Below are 18,167 nucleotides of genomic sequence, written 5' to 3'. Positions count from 1 at the left end.
TGAAGAAAATGTCATGACTTTGACCTCTAACGGAAGCATTGATCTAAAAATAAACATGGACTTAGTCTAATGAGTTTTCATTAATGCAGACATTTTTTGAGAAACAATGATCTTGAACATATTGATCTTGAAAACACTGTTAATGTAAGATTTTGAAGAAAATGAAGCGTATGCTTTCCTCCTCTGTGACATGCAGAGTAGAAGGTGAAGCTGATGAGCTGTTCTGTGATGATGATTGTGTCAGGATAGATGACATCTATTAAAAAATCCAACCAAGTAGTCCAAAAATGTTGAGTAAAAGTCCAGCTATATTAATAAAAAATGTCAGCCACATAAATTGGTTGAACCAGGGGAAATAAGATCTCTCTTTGTGTTGGGTTTGTTTGTAAGGATGATTTGGAACACCCACGACTGCATGGGAAGGAGATGGCAATGTTTCTGTCTCCTTCCCTCCCTCCTTCCCTTCCTACCTCATTGCAGGGTATAAGGCAACTGCCTATTGTTAGATCACATAATTCTGAAATTGGGTGTGTGTTTATTTTTTTCCCCAGGAGTTGCTCTAGTGAGTACAGTATTGTATTATTGGCCTCAAACAGCTAGGCTGTTTTTTTTAAATTTTAGTGGTTAGTCTGTTCCTCTGTATTTTTTTTCCATTTATGTGTGTCTTGCTTATGCAAATGGCTTTCCCAGCATGGTTTCTATCTGAAAACTATGTTTAGTATTATCCACTCCTCTTTTCCACATATGTATTTTTATAGGGCCCTCTCTTTTCCTTTGGAGTGCAGTTTTCAAAGAAGTGTGGAAGCAGTCTTGCATTTTTTTTTAATCATAGTTTTTAGTTATGTGGCCTTCAGCCAGGTCCTTCACGTGAATAGAACCACACATAATTCTTGAAACCGTGCTCTCCCCTTTACATGCTCCTGTGCTTTGGTGTGATAGATAGCCTGAAACAGTTCAGTGTCACTTAAACCATGCTCTGAGGGATGGAATATCACTATTGTGAATTTAATATTCATATAAATTTGAGAACAGAGAAATTTGGGATGCTCCTCTTCCCCCCCAAAAGCCCAACAAAACAAACCCAAAAATTAAACAAAAGTTGGTCTGATTCAAAACTAAGACTATGGCAGCAGCTTGTAGAACACCCTTTGGAAGCTGCTAGAAGTTGAAGTGCCATACATGAACAGCCATACATTCTTCATCACAGCAATGTATCAATGTTCCTTACTCTATTTGATTTAGACTGACTCTAAAGTTGTTCAGAAGTGGATGGATGGAGTGAAAGACTTCTTAATGACAGAAAAGGCTGTTCAAGGGGATACTGAAGGACTTCAAAGGCAACTTGACCAGTGCACAGTGAGTTTTGCTCTTATAAGGAATCTCTTGAAATAACAAGTAGCATTTCTTCTTTAGTATTTTGCCTGTATTATCAAGTACTGTTCATAGCACATTAAGCCCACCAGAAAAATTGTTATATCTTTCTTCAGGACACGCTTGAGTTAGTTTCTTTTTTTGCAGCTATAATATTTTGTGGTTTTTTAAGGTCTTCATTGTAGTTATAAATACCTATCTACAAGTTGGCATTATTTCCTCTGTAAAAGGCTTATATATTTTTCCCAATTTTTTGTGATTCAGGAATTGAATCTGTGAGTGAAAAGTGCCTTCTGCATTAAATTTCCAAGCATAGTAAAAGTAAGAAGCAAATAACTCATGAAAGTCTTAAAGTTTAGAATTGTGTAAGGACGATTCCTGTCCAGTCAGTGTCACATAATGATCACATTTATGTAGAATTTCGTTTTATAGTAAGTAATTAGTGTACCTTCAAATGTTTGTTTCCAGGAGAAGAATATAAATTGAGGTACACCAGAAACAGCAGAATATTCAGTGCATATAATCTTCAAACTTGTGTTGTTTTGATGTTGACATTTGGCATATGAAAATGCTTATGCTGTGTATGGCAAGCTGTACTTTGTTCTTTAGTTGCATAGTTCTGATATTTTGAGTCACTGTAGGATTATTTTAAGCAGTCTGGTATTGATCGATCACAGCATTGATCTGCTCCAAAAACTTTTTTTGGAATAATTGAAAGTTGCAAAGTTATCGAAACTGTTATAAATTAATGTAATATCTTGCTGAAGAACAACTTTCCTTTTCTCTGATGTGTGTTCAGATGTTTATCAATGAAATGGAGACAATTGAACCATCGCTGAAAGAGATGAAAGAAGTAGAGGCTGCTTTAAGAGCTCAGCCTATTGTGAGCATAAATACTTGGACAAAGTCTAGGCTAGTAGACTGCCAGACTCAGTGGGAGAAGCTGAGCAAACAGGTGAGTTCTCCTCATGCTGCTAGTGCTTGCTTGTTGCTGCAGCTGCCTGGGTGTGTGGCATTGCGAGGATTGTGAGGAGGGGAAGCAGTGAAACAGTGGGATGAGGATGTTTTACTTGTTTCACTGTCAAAGTGGGGGAAGCCCAACTTGAATGCACACATTTCTTGGTACCTGACCGGAAGGAGCAAAATCAATTCTAGAATTGTTTGTAATTAAAAATTAATTTGTTCACTTGGCTTTATGCTGCTCTTTCTGGAGAGTGTGGGAGGAAGATCTGACCTTTTTTCTTGTTTCTGAAGACTGGAATATTATGCTGTCCCTGTATAATTTTTATTGGTTTCCAAGCAGCTTTGAAAAATAAAAAGCTATAAATAGACCACCACTCCAATTTGGTGTATTTGGTTGTTTCTTTTGGGTGGAAGCTTTCTGCTGTTGGCAGAAACATATTTATTTTGTTGCAATTGCTGATGAAACTCTGTGTTAGAGAGCCTTGCTGTTGATATAGAATCCAGAGTATCTGGGTTGTGGAAAGAAGTGAGGCCTGAAGAGTGTTTTATTGCTCAGTATAATGATATATCTAATATAATTGTAATCAGAAGAGGATTTTATTCTGTCTGACTTTTTCCAGGGATTGTTACCAGTTTATGTTCAATGGAGGAGGAAAAAAAGGTCATATTTATTCTTCCCTCACTTTTAGATTTTGTTGATCTGCTAAAAATTTGTGTGTACATGTAAAAGTGCTCCGTTAATTAAAAAGGCCTGAAAATGTTTTGGTAGTAAAATATTTTAACAAAGATTTGTGGTTTTTCACATGTACAAGGACATTTAAGTAAAAAAAGCTGCTATTTCTTTCTCCACCTTGGATTCTAGATCATTAGTCAGAAAAATCGCCTGTCTGAAAGTCAGGAAAAAGCTGTAAATCTGAAGAAGGATTTGGCAGAGATGCAAGAATGGATGACCCAAGCTGAAGAAGAATATTTGGAGAAAGATTTTGAATACAAGTCCCCTGAAGAGCTAGAGAATGCAGTAGAGGAAATGAAGGTCAGCAATGCCAGCTCATTGTGGAGGCCTGATTAAAGAGAAACAGAACCTTAAAGCTTTGGGGGTTGACCTTTTATGGAATTATATTTGTGGAAAGAAGCTCAGGTCATGACAAGATTAGTGGTATTTTTCATTTTTGCTTTGTGGAATTTTTGATTTTTAAAGCATAAACTGTAAAAGCAGATGTTCTTTTTGGCCACATGTGATAGGGAGTTCATAATAAATAACAGCTTGCTCAGCTGTTGAGTCAGGCTTTTTATGTATAGCTTATTAGGAATATGGGAAAATTTTGCAAGAGACAAAACTTGAGAAAGGTATAGTGTCATCTTTTATTTCTATCTAAATTAGTGGTTGTAAAAACATTCTTCTGCTTCTATCCCTTGGACCTCAGTTTCTTGTCCCCTAAATATTCTAACTCCACATTTAGAAAATCACTTTAAAATAGGGTTCTTGTAAGGTTATAATGTGTTCATCAACTGTTGCGAACAGTGATTTTTTTTTTTTTTTTTTTTTTTTTTTAATATCATGAGTTGGAAGAATTCCACAAGGATCAGGGAGTGATATTGGTGCCTGCTTCTCTTATTTTTGAGTCTGGTGACTGAGTAAATGGAGAGAAAGGAGATATTTTTGTCTCATTATAATATTGTCAGTTGAATAGATAATTTTCTTGGATACATGTACAGAGTAAATAATTCCCTGCTTTTTCATCTAAGAGTTCAGTCATATCTTCATAAATGTTTTTATTTGTGTACATTTTAAATGAGTATCCACTATACTGTTACTTGATGGACAATTAAAAAAAAAATTCTCCCTTACAAGTGCTTTAATGAAGCCATTTGAGGTTTTGAATTGTCTCTTTTGAAGGGGTTTTCTGAAGCAGTCCTTAACAAGAGTTTTAATATATTCATGTCCTTTGAAGCCACTTGAGATCACATAGTCTGACAGCTGGCTGAACACAAGCCAAGGAAAGAAAGAGCCTTCTTTTCATTGGCAAATCTGTGAGACTTTTAGCACATTTACCTTTGTCAAATCCAGATTATACTGTGTATATTATGACAGTTATGTCAGTGAGCCTGTAAGCTTATTGTAACTCTTAAAATTCTCTTTCATTTGCAGTAACAATATTATCCTGGGACTACTTTTAGGACTGGGAAAAAGCACTCTCTAAATTTGGCTCATTTTTGCATATGCTCTCATTTGAACAGAGAGTGGAACTCCTGCTGACAGGAGGAATAAGTTTAAGATAAGGCTGTGTGGTTTTTGAAAATCCTGCCATAAAACATATTTCCAAAATTTTCTATTCTTTGCCCTTCTATTAACTGACTTCTTTATTGCCTTAAATTTAGAAGACATCTTGACAAAAATTGTGCTTAATTCTACTATATAGTGCAGTGCCTTATTTATCAGAGGTATTTCAATTTCATAAAATTGTTCTTGAAACCTGAGAAGAAAGATATGGAGCAGTCTTTATTTCTGAAGCCTTTTATTTGTCTCAGCAGGGAGACTCAGGCTGGTCTGCCTGATCTGTCTTCCAGCTATCCTCCTTCCTCAGTTCTGGCTAAGGCAAAATTTGACAAGTGACAATACAGTTTCTCCAGACCTGTGTGTTGGGATTTCTTTGTACTTATTCTGTAAATGTGTTGCCAGACTCCTCTGAGTGTAGTTAGATTGAAGGAATTCTAGCCGTCCCTTTTTTGTGTTCCTCAAGCACACCCAACAGCTGTGAGGGAGATTACAGCTTTGTAATTGCACATCCTGGGTAATTACATCATCTTTCCTGGATAAATCTGGGAGATAGTTACTGAGCTCTAAGATGCATCATTTCTGTAAATTCACCCTACCTTTTTCTTCCTGATATACTTGTTTTTAGCAAATGTATTTTTTTTTTCTGGTTAATTAGTTTTTTTGTATTTGCATGATAGCACTGAACTTTTTTTTTTTGTTTGAGTAATGAGATTTTTTTTAATGAACAAACCATGAATGGTAAATATATCTGTATGCTTAATAAATCAGGATCTTTCAACACTTGCTAACATGATCTGAATTCCATGCAAGTTAGTGCTGTATTTTGTTATGTCCAGGCCCAAGAAATACTTTGGCAGCAAGACCTCCAATGTGAAACTGCTTATCTTTGATTTGAGTGGTGAGTAGCTGAGTGTGAGGCAATTGAAGGTTGATAGTGTAATATGTTTATTTTGACAGAGAGCGAAGGAGGATGTGTTGCAGAAGGAGGTGAGGGTGAAGATTCTCAAGGACAACATCAAGATGTTGGCCACCAAAGTGCCGTCCAGTGGTCAGGACCTGGCGACTGAGTTGAATGTTGTGCTGGAGAACTACCAGCTACTGTGCAATCGGATCCGGGGGAAATGCCACACTTTGGAGGCAAGAATGATAGCTCTCTGCTTAGAAATATCTGCTCAATTCCTTTATTGATGTTCTGGATGAGGGTATCAAGTCTACCCTTAGAAAATTTGTGGATGACACCAAGCTGGGTGGGAATATTGATCTGCTAGTGGGTAGGAAGGCTCTGCAGAGGAATCTGGACAGGCTGATTTGGTGGGCTGAAGCCAAAGGTATGAGGTTCAACAAGACCAAGTACCAGGTGCTGCACTTGGGTCACAACAACCCCATGTAGTGCTACAGCCTGGGGAAAGAATGGCTAGAAGATGTACGCACCCAGGGAATGTGAGCCAGCAGTGTGCCCTGGTGGCTCAGAATGGCATCTTGGCATGTGTTAGAAATAGTGTGGCCAGCAGGGCTAGGGAAGTGATTGTCCCTCTGTATGTACTTGGTGCTGGTGGTGCCACATCTTGAGTGCATTGTCCAGTTCTGGGCTTCTCACTAAAAGGAGGACATGGGGGTGCTGAGAAGGGCAGCCAAGCTGGTTGGAAAGTTTGGAGCACAAGTGCTATGAGGAGCTCCTGAGGCAGCTGGGAGTGTTTAGTGTGGAGAAAAGGGGGCTGAGGATTGATCTTATTGCTCTCTACAACTGCTTCAAAGGAGAGTGTAGCCAGGTGGGGTTTGGCCTCTTCTCTGAGGCCAGTGACAGGATGGGGGGAAATGGCTTCAAGCTGTTCCAGAGGAGGTTTATGTTGGGCATTGGGAAGAATTTCTTCACAGAAAGAATGATTAAACATTGGAATGGGCTGCCCAGAGGTGTGGTGGAGTCACTGTCCCTGAAGGTGTTTAAGGCAAGAATGGATGTGGCATTTAATGCCATGGTCTTGTTGACAAGGTGGTGTTTAGTCATAGATTGGAATTGGCTGATCTCTCAGATCTTTTCCAACTTAAGTGATTCTGTGATTCTGTAAAATGAAGGCAGGTGGCGCAAGAGGGAAGTGGAGAAGGACATTGAAAATGTCTGAATACGGTAGCTTCAGCATAAATGCATTTTACTCCTTTACAAGATTACTTTCCCTTGAAATGATGTATTTGGAATCCATGAGACACTGTCTAGCTTTTTTTTTATAATTGTATTTGATACTTCTGTAGATAAGTAAACTTGTCTCACAGACCTGTTACTGATCCGTGTATCTTCCAAAAAGGATTTACCAAAAATTAAAGGTTGAAATCCAGTAATAAGTAGGACAAGAGATTATGGTCTGGGGTAGAGTGTGTGTGTCCTGTGTTTCAAAGAGGATTGGATGCATTTTGTTACATTCTTGCATAGTTATATGAACCTTTATGTCAGTGATAGTTTTAACACAAGTTTAGTTAGTGACTGCTATGCTCCTTTCTCTGTATCTTCCTGATAGAGCTGCATATTTTTTCTATCTGGAACATACTGTACTGTGACATGTTTCCTAATATTTTCTACTTGTCTCTTTTAGGTGATTTCTCAGACACATACCTGTGAGTTTTCATAGGGTATATGAGCTATCCCTGGCATTCTAGGCTAATTCTTTTCTTTTCTGTTGCTCCTAGGAAGTGTGGTCCTGTTGGATTGAGCTGCTTCAGTATCTTGATTTAGAAACAGCTTGGCTAAACAATCTGGAAGAAAGAGTGCAAATGACAGGAAATTTGCCTGATAAATTGGATGCTGTCAATGATGCTCTTGAGGTATTATAGTGATTCTATCAGATAAGTAATTTTTTCGGATGGCTCTGTATGAAAAAAACTAAAATTCTGCACTTCAGTAGCATACTGAAATGTGCTGAATATTCTGATTCTTCACATTAAATTAACATATTAATCTGAACTGAAAATGGAGATTTGTAGGATTCTCCACCAAAAGTGGATTTTACTGGATGTGATAGTTCGATACTTGGTACTGTGATAAAATTGTGTAGTCTCTCCTGGCCTTTGTGAATTGGTTAGTTTCTTCCAGGGCTATAGTGGTATGAAATTATGAGAGTAGGCAAAAAGTGCTGTGAAGTTTGAAAATCTAAAATAAAATCACCTCTGTGCCATTATGAATTAAGCCATAACTGATTTATGCTTTTAGAGCACTCTCAAGACAGTTGAAGTGTTAAACTTATGTATACAACCAGATTTCCAGCTCTGAAAATGCAGTAATATTCAGCGTCTTGACCTTTACAACTTTTTCTAATTAGTCCCTGGAGTCAGTCCTGCGTCACCCAGCTGATAATCGAACCCAGATTCGGGAACTTGGGCAGACGTTGATTGATGGAGGGATTCTTGATGACATCATCAGTGAAAAATTGGAAGCTTTCAATGCCCGCTATGAGGAGTTGAGTCACTTGGTAAGAGCTTGGGAGGAAGGTTGAAGTAGACTGGATTTTTCAGCTCAAGTCTGAAATTATTCCTGTTAGCTGAATTCAAAGATACCAGACTGCAATACAGGAAAAGAATAAATAGTGTCAGTGGTGTCAGCTGTTTTCAATTTGTAAAAATGTCTAAAGAGTAAGATGCCTTTCTCTTTTTCATTATATGAGTGAAGTTTGTTTTGCAAGCTTGTACTGCAGGGATGCCCTAGTATTTTTTAGATAATTTTGACAAAAAGGCAATTCCAAAATCAAGGAACAGCTCAATATTAGCAACTTTATCGCCTTGCTACTTACATAAATACTGGTGATTTTCTCACTAACTGTAAAAATGAGGAGTGTAAGTGACATTTTCACCCTTAGAAATAGCTAGGAAGAAGTCATGCTGAAACCAAGAGCAGAAGGAAAACATTCTTCTCATTACTCATCCATTAGGTTGTCCTCTTCCTCTTCTCCTACCTCAGTCTAGTCTTTTATAGATTTAATAAGTAGAGGAAGACTAGGTGTATTTCAGGTAGCACAGGTTTGTAATTTGTGTTCTGTATCCTGGTAATACAGGCCCCTGCCAAATTGTAGGATGGGAGTTTTCCGTCACTGATGAAAAAATGTAATCATAGAGGGAATTTCAGTTCATCCTCATTACAATGAGCAACATGAATGCAGTGCCCTCAGCTGGGGGCTATGTGCTGACTTTTAAGTTAGCATTGACTGCTGTTTTTCCTGTTACAACAGGTTTGGCATATAAAAACCTGTTTGCTTTGGCAGTTGCAGCACTGGCACGCTGGGCTTTTGACAGCTCTCCACATGTTTGTGTGTGCACATGCACAGGTCTGTGCATGCACGTGCTGGTAGTGGGGAATTTGTGTTCCTGTGCAGGCAGTGACATTTCAGATGCTGTTAAAGGAAGAGGCAATAAAGGGAAAAAACTGAACTTCTGTTTTGACAGTATAACCAAATGAGTTTATTGTTTTGAAAGGAAATGTGAATACTAACAGTGTGAATATCAAACAACAGTGATCTGTGGTCTATTGTGAAGTTCCTGTTTCCCATTGAACAGCTAGTTTTTGAAACTGGTGTGGTTTTAATAGCATACTTCCTTCTCGAGGTAGTAGGAGAGATGTGTTTTTGCTGTCTCATATGTATCTAGCAGCAGAACTCTCCTTCTCTTCCACTGCTTCTCAGTTATTGGTTCAGAAGCCACAGCAAGCTTCAAAAATTGCTGCTTTCTAGGATTCTTTTTAGTCAGCCCTCCAGGTGTAGGATCTTTTCTGGTCTCTCCTCCTTGTTTTGAGGAAGTCTTCCATGATTTGTGTTGAATTACTGATGCATTTTGTCTCCCCTTTCTGCCCTGCTCAGGCGGTGAGCCGACAGATCGCCCTGGAACAACAGCTTCAAACCATGCGAGAAACTGACCACATGCTGCAGGTCTTGCAGGAAAGTTTAGGAGATCTGGATAGACAGCTGACATCTTACCTGACTGACAGGATAGATGCCTTTCAGATGCCCCAGGAGGCCCAGGTATTTCTATATAGCTCTTCACTACAAAACTTTTGGAAATATTTGATGATAGTGCTCAGTCTAGACTTAGTAATAAATTTCAGTCCTGTGCTGATGCACTAGGTGTTATCTTCTGTAATGTGGAATGTTTGGGGTTTTTTTAAGGTTGTATTGAATAACAGCAGTTTTCAGTTTAGCAATCTGTCACCAAAGGCATAATACTTAAAATAAACCTGGTGGTGTTTAAGTTTTACAGAGTAGATTTACTTCTGGTGGGTGGTAAGAAAGTTCCCCTTTGTCTCTCTGCAAGCAATTTTGTAACGTATTTCTTTCCTGCTTCTGTGATATGGCAGAAAATTCAAGCTGAGATTGCAGCTCATGAATCCACCTTAGAGGAGCTGAAGAAAAGTGCTCGCTCTTTCCCTCCTGCTTCTCCTGAATGCAGATCTCCCCGTGGTGGAACTCAGCTGGATGCTTTGCAGGTAAAGACATGAGAGTCACCTTAACACCCTGCTGTGTCAGCCTGTAAATTGTTTGCTGCAGTCAGATGAACCTCAGAAGAAAATAGTATGTGCTTTCATAAGGAAACAAACAGCCCTAGATGAATTGAACAAGGAAGCTTAAATTTCACAATTGTCATGGGATAAGTGCAGAAAGTCAGCCAGTCTCTGTATATGAGTAGAATGGGTATTTTTAAAGCATATGATACAGAATGACATCTCTCTTGCATCTCAGCTAGAGATTAGGAATAGGTGATGGCACTATTATTTGCCAAGCCAAAATTCCGTATATATTGGTTTGTGGTGGCATGAAGGGTTATAATCTGTGGTGTGAGATGCTTTAAAGGTTATGTTTTGAAGTGCAGGTACTAATTTAAAACAATCTTTCAATGCAATATTCATTAAAACAGAGAAAGCTCCGTGAAGTATGTACAAAGTATCAGCTTTTCCAGAAACCAGCCAATTTTGAGCAGCGCATGTTAGATTGCAAGCGGGTGTTGGATGGTGTAAAAGCAGAACTTCATGTCTTGGACGTGAAGGATACTGACCCAGATGTAATTCAAGCTCATTTGGAGAAGTGCATGGTATGTATCCAATTTTCATGACTCATGCTAGGAGGTGCTTCTTTTTCTTCTAGTTCTTGTTGCTTAAACTCTCTCCTGAGGAAAATTTTGCTTAAAGTCATCATGGAACTATTGCGGCTCACTGGAAAGTGCTAACGGAGCACTTGATAACTAAAAACCTCATATTCTTGTAGGACATAAAAGCAGTGGGCTGTTGATCATAGATATGGTAGAACAGCTGAGTTTTTATAAACTCCCTTCCCTGCTTCATCCTTATGTTCTGGAGAAGCATCACAGTCATTAGTATTTGAACAAAACAAAATACTAAGATGAAGTACAGATCACAATATTAGCCTTGGAGTAAACGTTGTTAAATTAGTGATCTTAATAATTTTTGAAAATAAAAACTAGAATAAAATTTTTTATCAGGATATTTATCAGAATAAAATATCATCAGGAGTTTGGAATTTCTTGTCAGATATTTCTGTTAATTCAGAAATCAGAATTTAAGTGCAATTTGAAGTTAAGGTCCTCAAAGGAAGCAGAGTCAGAAAACCTGCACTGCAGATTGATCACCAATATTTGTGCTTTTAGAAACTCTATAAGACCCTCAGTGAGGTGAAATTGGAAGTTGAAACTGTCATCAAGACAGGAAGGCAAATTGTACAGAAACAGCAGACGGATAATCCTAAAGGGATGGATGAACAACTGACAGCACTGAAATTTCTTTACAATGACTTGGGGGCACAGGTAAGAAAAATAAATAAATGTACGAATATTTGTCTGCATGTCATTTCTCTGCTGTTAGATGGTGTTTTAAGTTTGATTCTAAAGCTGATAATATGTAAATTGGTTGCTACATCCAGAAGCAATCATTTGAGAGATTCAATATTACACATACCTCCCTGGAGGAGAGGTAGCCTTGAAGAAAGGAAGGTTCAGATGACTTTGAGTGCCCTGGTAAAGCTGATCTACCATTCATTAAAGTCCTTTAAGATAATTTATGGTCAGATTATCATGTGAGAAATGTAAGTCAACCTGAGGTTTTTTGGGTGTTATGATGGTTTTGAATTGTAGTCCATCTAAATGGTTGCTCTCAGTGTGGAATAGAAAATGCAGGCAAACCTGCATTTCCCATGAAGTTCATTATATATTACGTAGTTTTCTTATTAGTTGAATATTTACTTATCCAGGGGAAGTGTTTAAAAATGGTTAAAGCCTTACTGGGCAGGTAGGACTGTCTACCTAAATTAAGATGGAATCCCAAGTGGATTTGTGTTTGTTCAACGCTCCATGAATTAAGCTGGGGTAAAGGGTCAGATTACAATATTGGAATATCTCAGAATGGGTCCTAGGAAATTTTGCACTTGTGAATTTGAGAATATCCAGGAAGTTGTGGATTCTAGAAGGCATGTAGACAAGAGATTAGGAAAAGGTAGAAAGGCAGTTACTTGCAGTATAATGTTATGATTTTTCTTTCTGAGCAAGAACAGAGCACAATATTGTGAAATGTCAATTGATTCTGAATATGATGCTTGGAGTTCTTCTCAACTCTTTTAAAATCTGACCAGACTAGTTATGTAACTGGTGTGAAATATAAATTATTTTACAGCGACAAACATCAAACTTCATATTTATTTTACTGATATGTTTTTAAGGGCAGACTAGATTTTCAGTGAAACTTTTCTTTACAATTTTCTGCTAGCATGCCTTACACATAACTAGGAGGAAATGAATTTTACCTGTGTGAGTGACTAGATTCTAGTCCTTTGAGTTTCAGCTAAAGGATCAAAATAAAGTGATAAACATCAGTTTGGTGATTGCTAGCTATAAATAAATTGGTAGGCAGGTTTTTGTCTCCTTTAGATGTATTTAAATTTAAAATTATTTGTATATATTCTCTGTGGTATAGTAAGATACAAATGCTTATAAACTTTCATTTTAGGGTCCTTCCTTAAAGCAAGACAGTTTTAAGATGCAAGGATTTTATATATTTAGGTGGATATTTTGCATTTGCTATCTTTTAAAATCTAATTTTGTTTTGTTTCTTTCTTTCCTCTTTTTTTTTTTTTTTTTTTTTTTTTTTTGGTAGGTGACAGAAGGAAAACAGGACCTGGAAAGAGCAACTCAGCTGGCACGCAGAATGAGGAAGGAGTCTTCCTCTCTGTCTGAGTGGCTGGCTACCACTGAAGCTGACCTCGTGCAGAAGTCCACTTCAGAGAGCTTGCTTTCTGATCTGGATTCAGAAATTGCCTGGTCCAAAGTAAGCATGCTTACTAAATATTGGTTGAAAAAATTTCTGACATTATGGCAATACTATGTAGAAGTGGCTGTGAATTTAAATCCCTGTAACTTGTTCCTAAATTTCCCACATCCTGAAATTTTAGTGGAGTCAATTGTTCATGTTCAGTACTTTACTGAGTCTGATCTGTTTCATTTCAGGCATTTTGCATCAACCTTAAATGCCAGTGAAATATTTAAGATACTACTACATATTTGATACTAATGGGTATTTAAGACTTACTGTATCTTTACACATTTCACAATTATAATATTCTTTAAATTATCAGCAAATATAATTGTGGACTGGATCAAATATTTTACTAGTAGAGCAAACAAAGTGCATTGAATGAAAAGTGCATTCAATGAAAAATTGAGTTTGTAACTTTTCATTGAAACAGCTTTGTCTTCAAAATGTTGACTTCGCAAAATAAGAGGCTACTGTGATTCCTTATTTTCTTTCACCTACAAGTTAAAGCTTTTAATTCAAACAGGCAAATGTGTTTGTTACTTCAGAGTAATTATATTTTCTCACACTGTAGAAATTTGGATATTACTAGGAGTTAGCAGCAAGTGTCAGTTGATACAATTCAGCAGTACTGACCTTTCCAGTGTTTGTTTTCTGTCACCTTTTACTTCCGGAGTGGGTCTGTCTGCAGTCTTAAAACTTGAAAGCTCACCAAATTGCAAACTCGTCTAATGCAATCTGTTCTCAGGCATTTCAATCAGGATTAGTAATTATTAGTGCTAGGATTTTGCTGTGGCAGTATCCCCAAGATTCCTCTCCAAACAAACTTTTGAATCCTTATTGGAAGTATACCATACATTTGTAAGCCATGCAAATAAAGACTGTTATGCTACACCACCAGGAGCACAAGTCCTGTACGTTGCATACAAAGTTGTCCTTTCTGTTTTCAAGTTTTCTAGAGGCAATTTTAAAGTGTAGTAACTTGAGTATTTGTTTCTGTTCCTAAGCTAATAAGTTATGATAAAGTAATAAGTTACCTACTTCATAGATAGTATGTTCAAGGAACTCCAGATGCTGGCTGTGGTTAAGTGCATTCTTCACCACACTGTACACTGACATCAAAGAACTTTCTACGTAGGCAGATATCATCAATAATAATTGGTGATCTTAGATGGCAAGAGGTCTGTTTTGCACATGGAAACTGTGTGCTGATATTTAAGAGATGACATATTGCTTAATTTTCATGTCAGTATGTATACTTTAAAAAAAGGTGGGGTTTTTAGATTAAAAAAATACTGAAAAGTGGAGATGACTTGGAAAAAAGGGAAGAGCTAGAGATACATGTATTTACATTTCTATATAACATATATTTACATTTCTATATATAGAGAATATAGCCATAGGGATTCTGTATTATGTAGCAACTGAATTGAACCTCTGCAGTAATAAGTTGTGATGGTTCTCAAAAAAATATTTAGCATTGGCCTACCATGTTTCTCATTATTGCCAACTGTAAAAGTACTTTAATAGGAAAAGATACAGAGGAATCCAGAGTGTCTCTTGAAATAGTGTTTTGTGCTTTACAATGCAGAAAAAAGCCTTTTAAAAATGGATTTGCAATGTAGTGTGATGCATTTGCTTTACCTACATAACGAAAAGAAATGGTGAAGATGATCTAAGACAACAAACCAAAAGAGTCCCTAAGTTGTTCAGGACACTTACATGCATTGTGCTCTCACTCTCTCTTAAAAAATGAGATCACTATCTACAGAGAGTGACTGTAAACAGAAGACAATTACAGGTGGTGTAATTCTTCCCACAAGTGAAGATCGTCTACAATATATTTGTTTCCTGTAGAGGTAAAAATCTGGCTCCCTTGTGTTTGGAACCAGTGCAGTTTTAATGGTTGAACTTGTTTCAGAATGTGCTGAGAGAGCTGGAGAGGAGGAAGGCTGATCTGAAGAGCATCACAGAAAGTTGCACTGCACTCCAGTCTCTGGTGGAAGGCAGTGAGAGTGTCCTGGAGGAGAAGCTGTGTGTCCTTAATGCTGGCTGGAGCAGAGTTCGAACCTGGACTGAAGACTGGTGTGACACCTTGTTGGTAAGTTGCATGCCTGAGAAATATTCAGGGTAGCTCTCCTTCCACCTCTTTGCAGCAGCTGGAGTTTTCACTAGTCTCACTTTACTGTTAAGTGAAGCTTCCATGATGCCTCATGGACTTAAAAGAATGTGGAGTGGCTATCTGTCTGTGCTGTAGATGGAGAGGTAAGTCACAAGGTGGTATACAGTGAGGAAGATGGAAAACTGAGCTGCTGCATGAATATTCAGCCTCTGTGCCAGCTCCAACATGAACAGTGGATTTGTGTTTATAGATTTCCTTGAGACCCGGATGATGGCTATTTAATGGACGATGGATAAGTTTGTAGTAGTGCTCAGCAAGGCACTTGTGACTCTGTCAGTCTATTGCTCTTTTGGACAGACCATAACTGCAAGTGTTCGAGTGTGGCAACAGCATTTCTTTGGTTGATTAAATGAAAGCCCAAGCATATTAATACACCTAAAGCTGCTAATTAAGCTAAATGGACATGAAACAGTCTACAACTGATACTAGTATGAGACTGATGCTTTTATATAAGTAAGATATTTTGGTGTGGTTTAGCTAGTTATGACAATCAACCCATATCAGGGACTTCAGAAGGTGGAAGTTGGGGAAACTATAGTGTATACATGGATGGTGAGCCCTGTGCCTCCTGTCCAGTGCCTGTTGAAGGTGATAGTGTTAATTTTGTAATCCAATTCCATGTTAGGAGTAGTCAGGTAGTTTACCTTTACGTGTAAATGCTGTAAGGATGATCCATAACTAAGTACTTCTAGATTATGTTCATATCTGGTGACAAGTATTGTCTATGCTCTCTATATCAACATCAAGAAATCTGTAGCTCCATGTAGCAAAAGAACAATTTAACCTTGCAAAGCGCAATCATAGGCCTTCTCTCTTTTCTTTCCTCCCTTTGTTTTGTTATTCTAAAACAGCAAATCTTGTCTATCTTTTTGTTTCGGTGAAAGGCTTAAACAGACTGTTCCTTCTCTGAATATGATACACAAAATAACATTACATCTGTCTGGGGCACCTAATGTTACAATTTCTGACTGCATGTGAAAGCAGACCTAATTAGCATGTCTACAGTTTTGTTACTTTTCTTATGAGGAACGAATATTTTAATGTAATCAGTGAAATATCAGAACTTGATTGCTATAATTTGTAAGTTTGGCATAATCCCTTTCCAATTAAAAAAACTCGAACAACCACATACAGTAGATACTGTTGTGCCTGCTAGTGCTGATAGAAAAAATTGTGGAGTTTTTGGTTCACTGAGATATTATGAAGTGATTGTAGTGTACTAATACATTGTCTATCTTTAATTGTGCAAACTACCTCAGCTACTTCTATTTCCCTTTCTGTGAATTAGAAATTATATTATCAAAGGGTCTAGAATGAAAACTGAATTTTTGTAAATACTAGTGAAGATGAAAGGTATGGTATAATTTTCAGTGTTTCATTCCAAAGTGTGTCCAAAACACTATTTTATCAATCTCCTTTCTACTCATAAGATTTGGGCACGGTTGATTTATTTGATGGTTTTTTGAGTTTGTGGGTTTTTTTGTTGTAGTCTTTGTCTTTGGGATTTTTTGGTGTGATTTTTAGAAGTTTCTCATATTCATATATTTTTTCATCTTTTCCCAGAATCATCAGGGCCAGCTGGAAATTTTTGATGAAAATGTTGCTCACATAAGTACTTGGTTGTATCAGGCTGAAGCCTTACTGGATGAAATTGAGAAGAAGTCAGCTAGCCAGAGGGAGGAAACTGTGAAGGTAGGAAATGTGTCATCTGTCAAAATATTACCACTCTACTCATGGATTCTGAATGATGTCAGATTTGCTTCCTGTTTATTTTTAGAAGTCTCTCTCCTTGCCTAGGAAATGACCATTTTCATTTTCTTTCACTTCTCAGCGCTTAACATCTGAACTAGATGACGTCAGTCTCCGAGTGGATAACGTCCGGGACCAGGCTGTCATCTTAATGAACGGGCGGGGCATGTCCTGCCGGGAACTTGTTGAGCCAAAGCTGGCAGAACTCAACCGTAATTTTGAGAAGGTCTCTCAGCACATCAAAAGTGCCAAGGTGAGGATGAACGAGCCCCAGAACTTGCTTGGGGAATCTGTGCCAAGAAGATGGCAACTGGCTGCAGTGGATAGGTCACTGTTTATTAGAGCAGCGCTTTGCTGCTTTTGAGTGCTCTTTTAAGTGTAGATGTTTATATGTGAAAAATAGACTGATTTTTAGACCAGCTGCTTTTTTTTTTACCTGAGTAGCAGGTGGTGACTTGTGTTTCATGGGTAAATTTACAAACAACTGTTCAGAAAATTTTAGATATTTCAGTACATATTTGTGAGCTACAAAACAATACCATAAGCTAATGTGACCGGAGATGTTTCATTTATTTTGAGAATGAAATACTCAGATTGAAGTTTGAGTGTAGAAACTTGGTAATAACTACCAGGTGTGTTCAAGCTACCTCTGATTATAAAACTCTTAAATTTTTGATTTATACTGATACATAATGGTCCTGCAGACTGATATACCTGTTCATGGGAGATTGTATGGGACAGCTTAGACTAAAGGTTCAGCTTGACCAAGGTTTTATTTTGCTTTGCAGATGCTTGTTGGACAAGAACGACTTCCTGTCATGTCAGAGCCCCGGGAAGCTAGAGTGGCTTTTCTAGACCTGGACAAATTTGAGAGTGACATACAGAATATGTTAAAAGTTGTGGAAAAGCATCTGGAGTTGAGTGGGGAAGATGAAAAGGTTTGTGAGCAATGGAACAAATAAATAATTGAATAAATAACTTCCTATTTTGTCCCCATGTTCCATTGCTCCAGACTTTGAGGGGCAATTCTGATGAAATGTCTTTAAGTTAGAGGTAGAAAAGGAAGGGAATTATTAGGTTGTTGGACACCTTGCACAATTTTCAAATACTTTTCCCTCTATTGAGCTCTGAGAGCTATTGCCTCTTGGCTGCTGGGCAGAGTGTAATTAATCATACTTGAGTTGGTATTTTCATCACAGTTTTATAGACTATAAGTAGTGAACTGTGATTTTTCTATCTCCTACTCAAAGTAGCTCTTTGTAAGGAATCCGTCCTGTGTTTGAATGATGTTTGAATGAAAACTTCAAATTTAAACTGGTATGATAAAATTAATCACA

General features: G+C 37.6%; 1 protein-coding gene across 6 annotated transcripts in view; it reads left to right on the top strand.

Moving 5' to 3' along the window:
* UTRN (utrophin) overlaps positions 1 to 18,167 on the top strand; it is a 338,373-nt gene that overhangs the window by 106,515 nt on the left and 213,691 nt on the right. For all 6 annotated transcript variants that reach the window (XM_059841749.1, XM_059841750.1, XM_059841747.1 and 3 more), the window contains 15 exons: positions 1,243 to 1,356; positions 2,171 to 2,326; positions 3,197 to 3,367; positions 5,570 to 5,749; positions 7,292 to 7,426; positions 7,921 to 8,070; positions 9,448 to 9,609; positions 9,942 to 10,070; positions 10,499 to 10,672; positions 11,246 to 11,401; positions 12,744 to 12,914; positions 14,821 to 15,000; positions 16,645 to 16,773; positions 16,913 to 17,083; positions 17,619 to 17,768. In XM_059841749.1, coding sequence (XP_059697732.1) covers positions 1,243 to 1,356; positions 2,171 to 2,326; positions 3,197 to 3,367; positions 5,570 to 5,749; positions 7,292 to 7,426; positions 7,921 to 8,070; positions 9,448 to 9,609; positions 9,942 to 10,070; positions 10,499 to 10,672; positions 11,246 to 11,401; positions 12,744 to 12,914; positions 14,821 to 15,000; positions 16,645 to 16,773; positions 16,913 to 17,083; positions 17,619 to 17,768 — 2,328 coding nt within the window. The remainder of the gene's footprint in view (positions 1 to 1,242; positions 1,357 to 2,170; positions 2,327 to 3,196; positions 3,368 to 5,569; positions 5,750 to 7,291; positions 7,427 to 7,920; positions 8,071 to 9,447; positions 9,610 to 9,941; positions 10,071 to 10,498; positions 10,673 to 11,245; positions 11,402 to 12,743; positions 12,915 to 14,820; positions 15,001 to 16,644; positions 16,774 to 16,912; positions 17,084 to 17,618; positions 17,769 to 18,167) is intronic.

Source organism: Haemorhous mexicanus, chromosome 3 (assembly GCF_027477595.1).
Source record: "Haemorhous mexicanus isolate bHaeMex1 chromosome 3, bHaeMex1.pri, whole genome shotgun sequence".
Lineage (NCBI taxonomy): Eukaryota > Metazoa > Chordata > Aves > Passeriformes > Fringillidae > Haemorhous > Haemorhous mexicanus.
Note: the sequence above shows the minus strand (reverse complement) of the source record. Positions and strands in the feature narration are given on the sequence as shown.